General features: G+C 41.4%; 1 protein-coding gene and 1 long non-coding RNA gene across 4 annotated transcripts in view; one reads left to right on the top strand and one right to left on the bottom strand.

Annotated features, from left to right (window-relative positions):
* The window catches only part of C2H8orf34 (chromosome 2 C8orf34 homolog), a 164,141-nt gene extending 150,377 nt beyond the window's left edge, over positions 1-13,764 (bottom strand). For 2 of the 3 annotated variants that reach the window (XM_068932556.1, XM_068932554.1), the window contains exon 1: positions 13,317-13,399. In XM_068932556.1, the coding sequence (XP_068788657.1) occupies positions 13,317-13,385 (69 nt within the window). In that variant the 5' untranslated portion in view covers positions 13,386-13,399. Of the gene's footprint in view, positions 1-13,316 lie in introns of all 3 variants that reach the window. The other variant, XM_068932555.1, reaches the window with a different exon arrangement.
* On the top strand, positions 12,748-16,512 carry LOC138066030 (uncharacterized). The gene is made up of 3 exons (XR_011139191.1): positions 12,748-12,833; positions 13,350-13,557; positions 14,630-16,512. It is a non-coding gene; the product is annotated as an uncharacterized lncRNA (long non-coding RNA).
* Positions 16,513-17,326: the final 814 nt, after the last annotated feature.

Consider the following 17,326-nt stretch of genomic DNA (forward strand, 5'->3'; position numbering starts at 1 on the left):
CAGCTGATTTTATCTTTTTCCTTTTTACCTCTTGGTATATCACCAGCACTTCACGACTCACATACTGAAATGACATTCACTGAGATCTAGATTTGTATATAAAGCTACTGGAAAAAAGATGAAGCATGTAAATAGTTTTATCTTCATGATTTTTCTTGTGGATTACTCATGATTTGAGCCTGCAAGTAACTTCTGAATGGAACAAGTCTTTACAGATCTTCACCTAAATAAGTAATGTGAAAAATTTCGCTCACACTAGCTTTAAAGAACAGTTGAAAACTGAGAACTATGTCAATACTGAGCTACAAGAAGTCTCTCAAATAAGAGGATGTTGTTTGGCCTTCAGGAGAGCAAGCACATTGGCTGCACAGGCTGAAGGCTGACACCATATCATGCCCACAGATAAAGTAAATCAGAGATAACGCAGACAGCTAAATAAATATCCGCTTACATAAGCGGGATGTACTTTCCACTCTCTAAGTTATAGGTTAACTAGGCTACATATATGACAGCAATATTAAAGCAATACTTATTCTATGCAAAATGCAAGTATGAAATATGGGGGGAAAAAAAGAATATAGGGCCCTGTAATAAAAATGTAAGTTAATGAATAAATATTTTTGATAGGAGAAAAAAATTGCAATAAAAATCAAAAACTATTTTAAAAGAGGTCATCATAAATAGTAAGTCCTAATATTTGAATCACATGGATTCACCTTTTAAAATCACTTTCCTGCCCAAGCAAAGTAGCATTAGCATATAAACAAAACTAGTACATTTCCAAAGTGTCATTTGCACCTTTGAGTATCCTCCAGGTAAACTGTCAGAGATATTTAGGCAGCATGCCCTCACTAAGCTACATAGAACAGTAACTGGTACATCCGTGAGCCGTCCTCTGGATTAGGTTCTAAAACAAAAGACTAAAGGAGCATATTCTCCAAGAAAGCTACAGCCTTAAGTGATGCTTTATTCACGTCTTTAAACAAGTATTAGTGTACTAACAATTGAGGACTTTCAATTGCTAGTGAAAGTGACTTGGGGAGAGGAGGGTAGTTGAACAGTACTTTTAACTGTAGACAAGTTCATTATCTCACATCTGGTATTTCTACCATCAAGACTGCAATGACTTTGGCCGCTAGCACTCCCTTCATTTCTACAGAGATCTATTTACTGACGAAGGTAATTTTATAGACACTCTAGGCTTTTGGGATGTAGGGCTGTTTTTAATACCAGTCAAAGCATTGTTAACTTCATTTTCTAACTCTCTTTATTAAGAAAACAGTGCCTGCAAAACACTAGCGTATATTTTTGCTTGTTTGTTTCTGACACAACAAAGTAAGTTCCCAGCCCTGACAGTGATTGTCCAATTAAAGCTTCCTGATGATTTGATTGCTGTAATTTTAATGGAAGACCAAATCTGCCTGGTTAAAAGTTAAGGCCTTACTCTTGTAAATCTGGGCCTCATTGACTACACCAGAGCTTCCTGTGGGAACAGAACGTGCTCACATAGACTGCATTGCAGCCTTGAGACTTCCCAGTGTTCTAAATGGCCACACTAAGCTGGGGAGAAGGGAAGAGAAATCAATTTTTTAAAGTGTGTGGCAGCAATTAGTGGGATTAATAGCACTACCAGGCATTGAGGCAGCACAAAGAAAGAACAGGAAGCATAAGTGCCATAATGAGCTCAGGGCCTTGCTGTGAAAACTCCTAAACCATATGAAAACTGTGAGAACCAGAGCAGTTTGCAGACTCGTGCTGATAAACAAGACAGACAAAGGAAAGAGAAACACAAGCACAGAATAATACATCTAAGCAATGCAGCAGGATATCAGTAGCAGAAGCAGGAACAGAAGTCAGATAACCAATCAACCACCAGTCAGGACGCTGGCTACTGTATATTCTATTTATCGACCTCTTAAGCTTTTCTGCAGTATTTAAGTAAATGTTGAGTTGATCTTCATTTTGATCAACTTCATTCTTCTAATCTTTTTTCTTTTATCATAGGGAAACACAGAAGAAAATAAATTCTCTTCAGTTTCTTATTTACCTTTGTTCCTTTTTCTCCTCTATCTCTCTCAGGTATACTTGCTTCACAGGATAAGAAGTCTAGATTAAATCTGTTGCCCAGGCAATTTTGTCTTCTCTTTGTGTATCCTCGCTTTCCTCTGTACTGGTAAGTCTGCGTTCAGCCCCAGTCTGATAGCTTCACTGTCTTACATATTGTAGTAGACTGTACCTACAGGCATTATTCTGAACTAAGGTGCTCTTAGGAAGAGCTTAGAAGGAGCTCCAAAATAGAGTTCTTTTCTGGGGGCTCTACATCATGCACTTTACACTGAGTGAGTTGTAGCTTGCCTTCTCTTCATGGTTAGTCACATGCAGAGTTGATCCTCAGAGTAATTATGGGTAGCGTTTCATGATAGCAGACGCAGAGGAATCTGCCCCTGCTAAAAACACGTTACTGTCCTCAGCCTATGCTTCCCTGGATGTGCCCTCTTTGCTCTCATTAGAGCAGTAAGGACAAGAACCTGTAAAATATTTAGGAAGATACGTACCCAAGTTACATTGGGTGGATCAAGCATGTCACGCCCACACGCGCGGTTAAAACAATGTGGCTGAATAGGAACATACAGCACCTACTGCATTTCTACAGGACCATTGCACAGCACACATGGGATTCTCAAGTGTGTCCTGATGCTTCAGAGCGCCTACATACATGGCATGCACACTTGTGCACACACTCAAATATTTCAGTCTGAGAAATCCCAGGAGTCCCAGTTACATAAATCCAGTAATCTTGTCCTCTCCCACTCTTTTCTTCTTCTTCAAATTAAACTCTAGCCTTATCTACACCCTTGCCCCGAAATTCTATCTCTGTCTACAAAACTGTCAAAGAATCCATCTCATTATTTCTTCCTTACCTGCTTATCCATAATTGCTTGCATATGTTCTATCCTAAGGTTATCTCCAGATGAAATTATCCTTCCTTTTCAATTTTTGAATCATCTCCCAAAGCTTCAGAAGAGCCATCTTAACTTACTTAGACTTCTAGGAAGAATTCTGCTATCAACAATATAGAGCAAGTTTTTTTCTGCATTAGTGCACCAGAAAAACATGGAACTTAAATATCATTCAGGTTTTCTTTCTTTGAGATGGTTATCTGACCAGAGAAATCCTTCACAATCATCAGTTTACCCCTCTACTCGCACAAATGTCACAACAGATGCATACCTTCCAATGGAGTACAACACAACCTGTGATGGAGGAGTTTGTGTCACAGCAGCTGATGTTAATAGTAGTTATAAGCACACCTTTAACTGCCTGGAAAAATATATACTCAAGCAGTATGGCCAAGATCAATTATTAGAAGTATGAATCAGGCACTGCAGAACATGTGCATTTCTTTAGATGATAAAAAGTCGTAATTTCTTGTATTTGCTCTGTATTTCTCATCCTTCAGCTATGCTTTCAGCAACCACAAGCACTGGAATCTTACTTTAAAAAAGGAAAGAAGAGATTCCAGGTAACCATTTGGCTCTAGGGACCGAGATTATAAGCAAAAAATAGAAAAATAATGTCTTGGTAACGTAGCATTAATCTTTATCATCTCATCCCTTTCCATTTCCTATCATTTCTCACTTTCACAATCAGTGCATTTGTGTTGTCCATTTCCTCCTAATCCATTAGGTCATATACTCTAAATTATTAAATTCCCTCTGCTGCTGTGGTTCTCTCACAGAAGAGACCAAGCTGAGCTCCATGACATTCCCTTCCCTTATGGGGAACTGCACCTTTAAAAGGCATGACCATAAGAAGCTAGCTTTAAGCTGCTTTTTCTATACAGAAAAAAGCAGCTGTTCTCCTCTCCTCTCCCTCATCCTCTGGCCACATACTTTCACTTTTTCTCCTGATCCCAGTGGGGTCATCAGACCACATGCCGAGCCACTGAGCTAAACCAACACAACACTCTTCACTTTTTTTTGCAGGATTCCTCTTCTTCTCTTTCAAGTCTCCAAACCGCATAATGGTAAGATCAGACAACCACCAGTGCTGGAACAAGAACAGCAGGAACAGGCAGCCACAGTTGAAGATGAGCAGCACCTGCAGCAACTGGCTGCAGCCTCAGAATCTGTGACTCTGAGTACTAAACCACCACAGCACCTGGAGTAAAACAAGCTACCAAGGGAGGAATGATCCAATTAAAAAGGCTCCAGCACAGCTGAAAGACCCAAACTCAATGACTCCTGTTCCAGAAAAGAGCTTCTCCAGAAACTAACAAAAGAGCTTGATAAGCTTTTTGTTCCAGCTACTATAGAGAAATCTAGTGACTGAATGGAGTGATTTCACTCACTGAATATTGCAAGGAGCTGGCAGAAAGAGGAGAGAGAAAGAATCCTTTGCGTAAATAGACAGCAAGGTAACAGTTTCCAGTCTCCATATGGACAGCAGTTTTGCAAGAGATGCCTGATGGAGAAGAGTCCTGTACATATTACGGATCAGCAAATTTATACATATTTTTTATTTTGTATGGGCACTTCCTATAATTGTAACACATTTTCCTCACATTGCTAGGTAAGGTTATGTTCAAAACTCAGATGTTTCACTGGAAAACAGAATAAATGCTTAGTACAAAGATAAAACTTTGATTTTTTTTTTTTAAACAGGCAAAGAAAACTGCCCAAAATAGCAGAAAAGCAAAACCAGAGATACAGTATAACTTTTGTCTGACAACTCTGCCTGAACACCTTTGGATGGAACTAAAACCTGATGTCCAGTGAAACAGAGTAGCCACAAGAGAAATTAACACAGGGTGGCATACAGGTACCTGACATAAAAGTTAAGGCATTAAAAGGTGTCTACTGCAAGCTTTTTAATAAGGATATTGTCCTTCATACTGAGAGCAAAAATGGATGTTTGGGTGGTCTTGTCAAAGACATAGGTGTGCTTTTCAAATCATCATGCTCTCCTTGTACATCCTGAAATTAAACTTACGAATTTCATTCCTCCTGTCAAATGGGCGCCGCTTTTCATTCAGTTTCAGTAAGTCTGAAGCAGCACAGTGCCTTCATCAAGAGGCCAACGTTTTCCTATAGCAACTGTATTTGAAAATAATCTTCCCTCTAGCAAGGTTGTAAGTGTTTCTCTGTTTCTGGTAGCAGAGAAGATATCCCTCCCTCATATTTCATGGCTAGGAGAACAAGAAAGATCTCCTGTATACAAGAGGGAGAATACTGCATACAGTAGATAATACTTCATTTTTATCTGGATAATACAGACATTAAGCGTTTTGGGCAGTCTTTGGTCCAGAAGTTGCCAAATATAAAAATGCCTGAAGCCATCTCTCAAGTTCAGAGATAGTATCTCCATTAACCTTCAATCATACAAAAAGCACATATGCTCCCTGAAAAAAAATCACATGACCAATCATAATGACTTATCAGTTCCTGCCTCTTTGTGTTTGGTGTCTGGGAATGGCCTCAGCAAAGCATGGTTATGCACAAAGTAAAAGGAGACTGAGGGTATACAGAGGGAATTTCCAAGTTCAGAATGGAACACAGATAAAAGGAGAATATGTTAGAATGCAACAATAGAAGAAAATTGATGAAAATAGCAAAAAATAGTGGAGATAATGAGGACACGAGATACACATTCGGCCCCTGGAGGACTGGACATTTAGTAAAAAGATGTAAGAATATAAACAAGACAGAAAATGGAAGGGAGCAAGTGGGAAGCAAAGACATGGGAAAAAAAGGAAAGAATATGATTACAGCTTCAAAATTAGAGGCGAGATGTAAAACAACGTGATATTAAGATGCTCTTGAATATTACTGTAACTCAGTTATTTAGTGCTTCCACTTGCAAGGTACCACTCTAAAAGAAACAAGCACTAATAACAGGCATCTCTTCTGCCACACTGTGTGTGCCCATTTAGCCAATCTGTAAACCACCAATACCATGCTGAAATAAAGAAGCTGACTAAGAAACCCACTTATTTTGTAACAGTACAGAAGTGCTCTGCATGCAGTAGAAATTCTGTTTAAGGTACTGGCTGCCTAAACCTTTCAGAACTGTATTCCACCTAGGAAGTACAAAAAATCCGAAAGACCGAGACTGTGCTGACTCTGGGGTATGGATAGCGTCTAGCGCGCTAGGAAAAGCATAAACCAGTAACAACAAAGAACACACACAAAAAAATTTGAAGACTGAGTTACAGCCATTAAGGTCATTTAATATTTGACATTTATATTTGTCCTTTGTAGCAAAAGATTGGATTAAACAAAAGAAACAAAAGAGCTTAGTTCGGGTTTACTTAATACCATACATTAAATATCATTTAAACTTGGAAGAGATATCATAATGTGGTAAAAAGAAAAATGAATAGTAGTAATGGGCTTATTTTGATTCAGATTGATTCATTACTACAGTCATTGTCACACAAAAATTCAAAACCATCATTGTTCCAGTGCATGTCCTGCAGCAAAAACCTTAGTGTCACGGCATTTTATTTTAATTTTAAACAGAAACATGTGTTAGCTCTAGACCTTAGCACAGAGCAGCGAGGCTCTGCTGGTACATGATGGTGAGCAATTCCGTTAAGAACTACCCCTCGGTTTCCCAGCTACACAGCGAGAAAATAGTGTTAAATTTAAAATGATGTAATGTTGCAAAATTCTGAGAGTAAGGTGAATAGGGCCGTTTAAAATCAGCATGTAAATAATTACACATATATCCATTTATACAAGCACTCAGTTGAACAGTTCAAGACACTTACTTTATTCCTTCCCAAAAAATGCACAATACCTCATTTTTACAAGAACAAGCAACAAAAAATAACCGTAAGAATTTACACAAATGGATTCATCTGCCTAAAAAAATCCACATTTGTTACAATACTTTCAAGGACAATTTTTTTTTATTGTGACCTAGTTATGCCTTCTGCTCCTTCTCTCAAGAAACAACTTAATTGTCAATGTGAGGGTTTAAAAACGTTGTAAGTTTATATAACAGAAGGAAACTACTACCCACCCTCCACATTTTAAGTTAATTTTATCATTCTATATTTAGATACAATACTTAAAATTTAATTACTACTACTCATTTGATAAAGAAATCAAGTCAAGGTCATATTATGTGTCTATACAAGCCATCCAAAAGCAATTTAAAAAAGGGCAATTTTAAAAAAACACCTATTTTCAGTGGCTTTTTGCCACTGTGGAAACAAGACTTATGTGATTATCATGAGTGTATCTGTAACCATGCACATGCACACCTGTACCTGTAATCTCCTTCACCATCCCTTTCCACTAATTTTTTCAAGCTTTAGCTAATTTCAGCCAAATTCCCAGAGCAGATTTCTCAAAAATGCATGTTCTTTCAACTGCTATGCAATTAAGTAGTCAGGTAGCAAGAACAAAACACATAATTCTTCTCACCCAGGAAAAAACTATTTTCTTAAGCCCAAATTCCACAAGGGAGAAGCATTCTGAATGTCCTATCCACAGGAAAATTTCACTCAACTTTTGCATCTTACTGGTCACCACAAAATCCCAGCAAAAAGTATAAAGCCAATGCTGATGGAACTGTTTGCTAATGGGAAAAAGTCTGTCTATAGTTTTCATTAGAGTTTTTCACTCTTTGTTTTGCCTTAAAGACAACTTTGCTAAGACAATCATCTGAATGCATAGCCAATACTCTGAAAAATCAAAGGATATGTCTGCATCTCAGAGCATTTTTTCCATTTTGCTTTCATTCCCCTTAAGCAGGTCTTTCACTTCAGTGCACATGAAAACTACCACAAAGTCCTACTGTAGCAGGCAACAAAAAAAGTCAAATCTTATTTATGATTCTGCACCCCCCACTGTGTAACATTGTGAGCCATTTCCAGATCACTGCTGGTTTGCACGTCCCCTTCATAAAACATTGGCTCCTCTGAAAGAAGGAATGCCAGGCTGAAGTAATGTGAATTAGTAGTACAACATTCACTTTGTACCTAAAATTACACTCATGAAGTACTGAAAAACTTTGTCTTTCAAAGGCTACTTCTAGTTGCCTGAAATTAAATGTTTCTCTGTATAAATTCACATGATCCAGAATAGACTCTTTCATGCTAGGAACAGAATCAAACCAATTAAGCATAGAACTAAAATAAAAAATAATTTGAGCAAGTCCAAAAGAAAACAATTCTGTAAGAGCATCAGTATGGTCTACCTCAAGGATATTATACTTTAAAACAACGTGATACTCTAAGAAATCTTGAACTGGTAACTGAGACGCTCAACTTGGCAGTCTCTGCCTCCTTGTATCTAAGAACTGAGGGCAAAGGTTGCTTCAAAAAATGATCCAAACTCCAAGATCCACACAAACTTTGACTAACTGACTCACAAGCCGTACTACAAATCCTGTTACTCACTGAACAGAGGCATTAAAATGTGTCCATGTTTACATTTATTTTTACAGTTAGAAACACAGTTATTTTGGTTAAATTATCTACAGGAAGTCAATGGATAATATAAGTGCATAATACTGTCTCATTTAGGAAAAAAAAACGCACACTAAATATAAAACACCTAGTTTCCTTTTATATTTAATTCAGGAATTTTGTCTGCTAAAAGGAAACGAGCTAACTCTGGTAGTATGAACTTAGTCTTTATTTTGTTCAAAATGAAAAATTATAGCTCTAAGCCCACATTTCATTGAGAATACAGTTCTCAAATAACCAGGGTTTTGGTGTGTTTATTTTCAGAAGAGTTGTTCTGGCTTTTTATAGCTCAAAGGAATTAGTTTTCTGGTTTGCGTGACAACAATATACCTGCTTTTTTTTTTTTTAGTTGCAGTTCTATAAATAAGAAAATTTTTTAAAAACTAAATTTATCTTGGAGCTCTTGAAAATGTATTGCAATATGTTCTTAAGACTGCTGATCCAGCTTTCAAATTCATAGAAAAAAAATTCCCCAGGAGCACAACTGGAGACAGAGAGGTACAAAAGCCTAGAAGTATAGATACTCACAGGCATCAGGATTATTCATTGAGATTATTAGTACAAGAAAGGAATTTGTTGGATTGGATGCTTGAAATGCAAAGTGGGTCAACACTTCACTCAGACAGAAATGAGTGGGTGCTGATTCTGAATACTCTGTCCCAGCCAATTTTAAGCACACACCTCCTGTTCATATTTCAGAAAGATGGAAAAAACAACAGTGAAGATTATTCTCAGAAATAATTCAAATTTAGAATTCCTGCTACATTCCAACAGTTCACGTAAAAAAAAAAAAAAAAAAAAAATCAGGTAGCACTATGCTGAGTACTGCCACAAAATCCCAGAAGAGAGGCGTTTGTAAAGGGCTTTCCTCAAATCTAAACTAGGTATCTAACAACAGTATTCTCAGACACGAGTAAACATTTACAGGAAGAAAACTAAGCTTTCAAAATTAAAATGAAGAAAAAAAAAAAAAAAAAGCCCTGCAAACCAGGATAAGCTAAGGAAGAGCCAGTCCATGAAAACTGACAGAGTTTAGAGGGTTGGCTTAAGACAATGTTACTGTCAGCACTACCAACACCTGCATGGCTTGGGGCATTCAGAAGTTGCCTGTAGGTTCACAAGGAATTTTAGCTGCAAAAAACGTTAGGCACCAGTAAGCTGAAATAGCAGCTAAATAAGAATTTTGAAAAATCATGATTTGAGGACCAACATTAAATGGGGAGAAATGGTGCTGAAGGATTTAGGTTGTCTTAAAATCTGTCTTGAAGTCCTAAAACTGACACAGTCTCAGATGTACAACTAATTCCCACTCACCTCCCTTCCCACCTTTAAGCCATAAATAAGAATTCAACTGCTAAAAACGTTTGTAGTCAAGTGAATCTGGGCATTACCTTTTATAGCTGGCTGGACAGGGCTTTCTATGATCTGTTAAGAGATACTGGTAGTCAGTAGGAGACCGATGCCTGCTGAGTCAGTTTGATAAGTTCATTAATTCTTTTTCAGAAGGTTACTCCTACCTTTCATTATAGAGAGATAGAAACAACTTTCTAACACAGGAAAGGCCTATAGACTTTTTGCATCTCACATGTCAGTACTTCTTTTGAATACTTTTATCTTTCTAATTGTTGTAAAAGAGAAAACAAGTGTCAAATCACACAAAACTTCGAAGTAGTAGTAAAACATACTCATCTCCATAAAGAGCATATGTCGAAGGTACAAAAGGTGAAGTCCCAAAGAACAGGTAGATGCTGCTGGCTAATGAAGCACAGAAAGCCCTAACAACGGTAAAACACGGAAACAAATACAGGACAGAAAGGAGAAAAGATACATTATCAGAAAAACTGCAAGCAACTGTAAACAGAATGACCAAGTAACAGCTAACAGCATCTACAGCTCTTGACTATAACACAGGGCAATTATACTTCATCAGAAAATAGCCTAGTATTCCTGCCATTAGCTTACTATGCCAGCATAAACATCTAAGGTATATAGTGCTAATTCCTCCTGATCACTTATCACTCATTTGTGCAGGTGTACAATACGATCTATTTATGCATCACCACTGCTGCCTTCTTCTTAAAAAGCCTCCACGTCCTTTCCTCGTTTTCTTTCTTGTGATTGCGCTCAGTTATCCACTATTATTTTATGCATTCCCTAAAATGTTGGTTTGAAGTATGTATTGAACAATTATAGTCTGCTCAGCAAATAACACTGCAGAAAATTGAATCCAAGTCTACTCTGTTCTGACTTGGTATTAGAAAACTAGTACTGCCTGCAAAAGGAGATGGCTGTCATCTATGACAACGGGTGATTCATTAGCATCAAAATTAGAAGCGGGGTAAACCTACCAGAAATATTGTGAAGACAATGCTAGCTGTTTCTGAATGAAAGCTGAAGCGCAGGTCTTTTTTCATGACGTGACAGAACTTTTACAGACATGGAAAACTGTTGTATTATTGAATATATCTGACTGTGAACATACGTTATTCCCGATATACAACAATTCCATATGTAACAGCAATACTAATATACAGTATAAGCTTCACCCTATGCATAGTCTTTGATCAATTCTCATAATCTTCAGAAACATTCCTCCCCCTTACTAAGGGCAACAAGATCAAGTACAAGTTGTAGCTCTCCAAAAAACTGTGATAACAAAAACCACATTACCAAAATGAAGTAAACATAACTAGATTTTAGGTAGAAGACGTAGCTATTTAGGAAGTGGAGACGATAAGAATTAAGATCCTTTTTCTCGTAGTGTTATGGATTAAACTAACTTTTGCCAGCTGCACAAATGTAACAGGCCTGTATCTTAAATTCACTCCCTATTATTGAGGTCTACATGAATACGGAACAAAAAATTCTTCCTTGTATACGGGAGCATGCTAACAACCCGTAGGCAGGCGACAAGGTTTAAGGGATGTGAAGAGCCTTCCACAGGCTCTTTATACCAAGATGAAATCCCTACATCGTTAGTGATTAGTGATATATTCAGTGATCCAAGAAATGCTACAACAAATAAAAAAATGAAGAGGTTGTAACTCCACTGTTGATGACTAAAGCATCCTACTATTTTATGAATAGAAATGAGCATCTTACACTATCAAGAAACTAGGTTAAAGGACAGTGATCCAGAACAGTGACGTTAGGTAAAGTTTGTCTGAATTTTTATGTGTAAAACTTGACTTGGGTCAATGAGAGATAATTCAGAAATGAGAGCTGTCAAAGGCCTAGCTCCTCAAGGACATCAAGACACTTAATTTGCATTGTAATAAACAGGAGTCAGTTAGCTATATAGCCCTAGCAACTGCACTGATTAAAATGAAGTCTTTTGTTCAGAAATTGAACCACACAAATGTTTCAATTTCTATGAAAACTGGAACCACAAAACTCACTAACTGTTCTCTCGTATCCACTTACAGTTCTATCAAATGGGGTCTTATTTATTTCAAAATGAAAATATCTAACACCTGTGATACTGAACCAACGTAACTGGTCATAACAACTTTGGTTCATGCAAAATGTAAAACTTGACCACTGGCAATTAGTTCTTTAACAAAATCTGAATCTTATTAGGGTTTGTAAACGACACTCAAAACATGTACTGAAGAGAAAGTATCCACCACACTATTTTCTTCAGTACAGATGAACCAGCAATACACATTTCGTATGTAGTAAGCTTGTCTGAGAACAAGCTAAACCCTGAAAAAAGGAGACAAGTCTTGGGATAATACTGCAGAGTATAATACATGTGCATTTAGATGTAAAAACAGTATTAGAAACAGGATGTTAGAATAGTAATAATCATGATTGCTCTAGTACGTTTTCAAATCGTAAGTGCTCATAGTTTATGCACAGAAATAGTCAGTAAAATATGCACATCTGTGCATCTTTGTAATACCAAGGAAAACCTAGAGCAAAAATACTGTTCTCAAGCGTATGATTGCAGACAAAAATTTTACAAGACATCATCGCCACAGACTTTTCGTAGGACAGATTTACTCCCAAGTGCCCAGCTCAGGGTTTGCCTTCCTGGCAACGAGGTGTTCGCTTCTCCCTTCTCGCTCGCCTCAGGTCTCGCCCACAGGGCCGTGGAGTACCCATCCCCCGGGTGTCACCGCTCAGCGCTGCCCGCGGCTGTCTCCCCAGAGACAGCGGGACCCGGGAGGGAGCATTACCTCTGCCTCACACCGTAGGGGAAGAGGAGCCACCACACCCCCCGCCGGCGCCGGGTCGCCGCCCCAGCACCGCGCCCGCAGCCCCCTGCCGCGCAGACAGCTGCGGAGCCGGCGGCCGGCACGGGGAGCGCCGCGGGGGCGCCTGCAGGCGCCGGCGGTGACTACGGCCGCGGGTGGGGGCGAGGAGCCTTGGGGGAGGCGGAGGGGCAGCACGTGTGTGGTGGGGAAACGAAGCCGGGCACAGCCACGGGCGCGCCGCGGGGCAGCGCTGATGCGGCGGGACAGGGTCGGGAAGGGGGCCAAGGAGCATCTGTGCGAGGGGGAGAAAGAGGGGGGGAACAGGGAGGTCCGACGTTCAGAGGGGTGGGGAAGAGGGACAGGAGGGCTAAAAGGGCATCTTTCCTCAGGAACATGAGCGGTATGAGGGCGGGGGAGGAGGGCAGCGAGTGCCGAAGTGCCCATGTGTGTAAGGTTCGCCCTCCCCTTCCCCGCTGGACACACGCCTGAGGGACCCTCAAACTCACCTGCGCCCTGCGCTCACCTGCCCTCCTGCGGGGGGCTTCCCCCGAGGCGGGGACCTGGGGTCCCCGTGGGGGCGCACCCCGCCCCCACCGCTGCCCTCCGTGGAGGAGCCGGCCGAGATGAGCGCACCTTACCTCGAAGAGGGGCCCGATCTTATTCTTCTCCAGGTAGGCTTGGATCCTGGTCTGCTGGTGAGACGCCATGAAGAGCTCCGGAGGTGGGGGCTGAGGCTCCTCTATCCCGGCGACGGCGGCTGCGGCCCCTCCGGCTGCTCCCGGCTTCACTCCCCCGCCGCCGAAGGGCTGCCACAGCAGGAGCGGGGGCAGGCGCGGTGGAGGGACGACAGCGCAAGTCCCGGGGACGGAGCTAACTCAGGTAACTGGGCGCAGCGGTGGGGGGAGCGAGGTGGGTGTGAATCGCCCGCTCAACTAAGCACAAGCCGGCGGCGGGCGGCAGGCTCTCCCCTCAGGCAGCAGCGGGCCGGCGCTGCCTGGAGCAGAGCATGGTGCAGGCAGGAGAAGAGCTGCCAAAGGCGGCCCCCGAGCTCCCTTCGTGCAGGGTTTTGTGTGTGTTTGTGTGTGTGTGTGTGTGTGCGTGTGCCTGGCAGCGCCTTGGTTACGGGAACAGCAGCGGCTCCTGCCGAGCTGCCGCCCTGGCGACAGCGCCGCCCCCGAAAGCCAATGGCCGGGGGGCTCCCGTCAGCGCGCGGCCCAGCGCCGCGGCCGGTGGCGCCCGTTAACGCCCGGGCTCCGGCGCGCAAAAGGCGGGAGCGGGGGGAAGGGGAAGGGGGAGGGGAGCGGGCGGGGGGGTGGCGGCGGCAGCTCTGCCTGCCTCCGTCTTTCCGCCGCCTTCCCCGCCTGCCTCCCCCCGGCGGAGCGGAGTCCCCGTTCTCTAGGGACACTGCCTGCTTGCCCGTAACCCCATGTGTCGCCCCCTCACTTCCTCCCTGAGGCTGAAAGTTGTCCGGGGGGGGGGGGGGGGCGGTGCCACGGGCCTGTCGGAGGGCGCCCGCCCGCCGTGAGGGGCCTCACAGGCGCACAACCCGTGGGGGTCTGGGGGGAGGCAGACGAGCGCTTCACAGCGCACGGGGAGTGTTGGCTGGGGCAATAGCCAGTGCTTTTCCTTCCCTCTTCATCATTTTGAAATCTTAAAACGCTGCCTCTCTAATGATGCTGATGAAATTCCCAATTAGAGGCATTGAGCAGCCTAATGCAAAAATTCAACTAGCTGTGGAGGTGTTCCCTGGTTGCAGGTTGAGTCCCCTACGGTAGCCACCGGCCCTCCTCCAAAACCCATTGGAGGAAATGAGAAATTTCCCGGCGGCTTCAGGGAAAAGCGAGTTAATGTCTGCACCAAGGAAGCAGTATTTATTCTTTCTCCACCTCCAGTAATTAGTTCCTCACCTTTTCTGGAAGCAGGGTCAGACCCATTTTTTTTTCCTCTTCAGAGACGAACAAACAAAAAGACGCTTCTCAGGATTTGACACTTCCGTTCTTCTGCAAGAACTGATTCCACTGTACCACAATTCCCCTCTTAAAATATCAAGAATAAAAGAAGGCACGTCTTAATTTTTCAGAAGACTTTTTAAAAAGCACAAAACAGCTTTGAAGAATACCCAGGTACTGGAAGCGTTCAGGACATCTGCTGAATCAGGCTGCCTGCTCCCAGTCAAGCAGTGCTCTGCAAATGCCTTTTCCGATTCAAATACCATTAGAGAAAAGGATGAATTTTGTCAGCAGTCAAAAGATCATGAGTTCTGCTCCCATAGCCATTGACTATTGTCAGTGTTTGACTTCAAAGCCCTGGTTACTGACCTAAACCTTACCCCCTACCTAGAAGGAGGTCAGGTGTAAGTCTGCATTGTAAAGACAGTTTGCAGTGCACCCCGTAAGCTAAGCTACAGCTCAGAGAATTTTGGAGTGGTTTGGCTGGAACACGCTCAGTTTCACTATTCATCCCAGGCTCAGTGAGGCAGAGTTTTTATTTTCTATAGTAGCTGCTATTTGGATTTTTAATACGTTCTTAGCAAGCCTTCTAATATTCATATCAGCTCAGAGTTTTAGGGTACAGTCTCCTGCAAAGTACAGCTGCTTTGCTTGATGCCACTAAAATAATGCAGTCCTAAGCTGGTTTAATCAGCCTAATGAGGATCATGCAATCATAAGGGTAATTGCCAGTGATGAAGGTTCTCTGTAGTGGCTCTAATGATTCCCATCGGATGAGGATGTTTTTCATTTCACAAATTTTACCAGAACTCCTACTACTCCAGGAGATAAAAGTCTCCCACTTTCCAGAATGATGCCTCTCTTCCATCATCCAAAAATTAGAGTGTATGTCTCTATAACCCCACACAAAGAAGAGGCTTTTCAAAGCAGCAGTATTTCTGGACCTGCTGGGACCTGACTGCACCAGGAGCTGCAGAGTATTACTGCTCTATATAGACCAATGAGAGGACTGAAAAAGGAAACAAGCCAATCAACAATACAAATATAAAACAACAGAACTTTTTAAGGGAGATTTTAAAGACAGCATAACTATCTGTGATTGCATGTTGTGCAGTTTAACTAGATACTAAGAGCTCAGTGTTAAAATCTCAGTTTTAAAGGTCTTTGAGGTGTTTTGTTTGTTTTTGTTTTGTTCCTTTCTGGAATCTGTTGTCATTTTTGTTTCCTATTTCTCTGGACCTTTTTTCCCCACTCCTAATCCTCACCCAGATATATAATCTAGACTTTCCAGTTGGTCTGAGGGATATGCTAACAAAGCTGCTGTGGGTGGGAAAGCTTCCAAGGCCAAAAGCACTTAGCTTTCTCAACAGACACACCCCATAATCCCACAGTTCCCATAATATTTAAGAGACAGGTTATCCATTGATATGGACTAGGCAGTACAGGGAGACAAGAACACAAACAGTTTCTTAGCAAAAGTGTGAAGAAGGGAACACACGTTATTATTTTATACTTGAAAGTCTCCAGTGGCTCTCTAACAAGAAAGATATCTGAATGCTAAAGTATGGGAGTGCCTGTGTCTCCTGCAGAGAGCATAGGCTCAGTAGTGTGATAGAGTATTTCCAAATAAGCACAGAGATCTGGGTATATCCCCTGTCTCCTCAGCTGTTATGGGGAAAACCTTTAAATTCAGATACTTTGAAAGACTTAGAAATTTGATATTAACATAGCTCTTTTAAAATAAACTTTCATTTTAACATTGAAGCATCACAGATTTTTAAAACCTCATGGATCATAAATACTGATAGGGACACATATAGCTTTATATTACTCTCAATAATCTTTTTGTATGAGCTACTGCACATTAAATTACTGTAGAACCCAACTATAAAATATTCTCCATTTTGTGCTGTCCTAAGATCCTTGCTTTATTTTGTAGATATTTTTCTTTAAAGCCAAACAACATTATTCATAGGAGTTTATTTGGATATAAAAACCATATACAGCACGCACATCTGTGTAACACTCTGAACTGTGGAAACAGAAATGGTTGCAGGAATTTGCACACAGGGGAGTAGTGAGGCATCATAAAAAGCAAAATGTATGCAAATTTCAAATTATATGCACCCCACAAAATAGAAATCACCAGAGGACAAAAAAAATTAAGGGGGGGGGGGAGGGCTAATTTTAAAAAGCTTGTGGCGATACTCTATTCAGAATTTTATGTATGATGCCCACCTACTTGATACCTGAGTACCACAACTATTATCATCCCGTCAGTTGTTCTTTCAGCCTTCCCCTTCTCACCAAGGAAAGAAGAGTATGCAGTCACCTGTCCTGTTGTGGTACGCTGTTTGTGTTCTGACTGACTTAATTCAAGGACTTAGAGTAGGGGCCCATGAAGTAATTCCAACTACCATAGTATTCTACATAATTTCAGTCATGTCCTCTATTTTGTCAGGAATAAGATTGTTGCAGTTCAGACACTGAGCACTGAATTTTCAAAGTTATGGGCAGCTGCAGTACCCATTTATCACTGCTAGAGTTAAAATGCTGAGATTTTAAACGCAAATAAGGATTCTTCAGAAGAGTCAGCTGCCACTGCCTAGCAGAAGAGGAAACTGATGACTTGGCTGCCTGTAAAGGTACCCTGTGGGTCACAAATACACAGTGCCAAGTCAACAGTCTTCTCTCTGCTG

This window comes from Struthio camelus, chromosome 2 (genome assembly GCF_040807025.1).
Source record: "Struthio camelus isolate bStrCam1 chromosome 2, bStrCam1.hap1, whole genome shotgun sequence".
In the NCBI taxonomy this organism is placed as follows: Eukaryota; Metazoa; Chordata; class Aves; order Struthioniformes; family Struthionidae; genus Struthio; species Struthio camelus.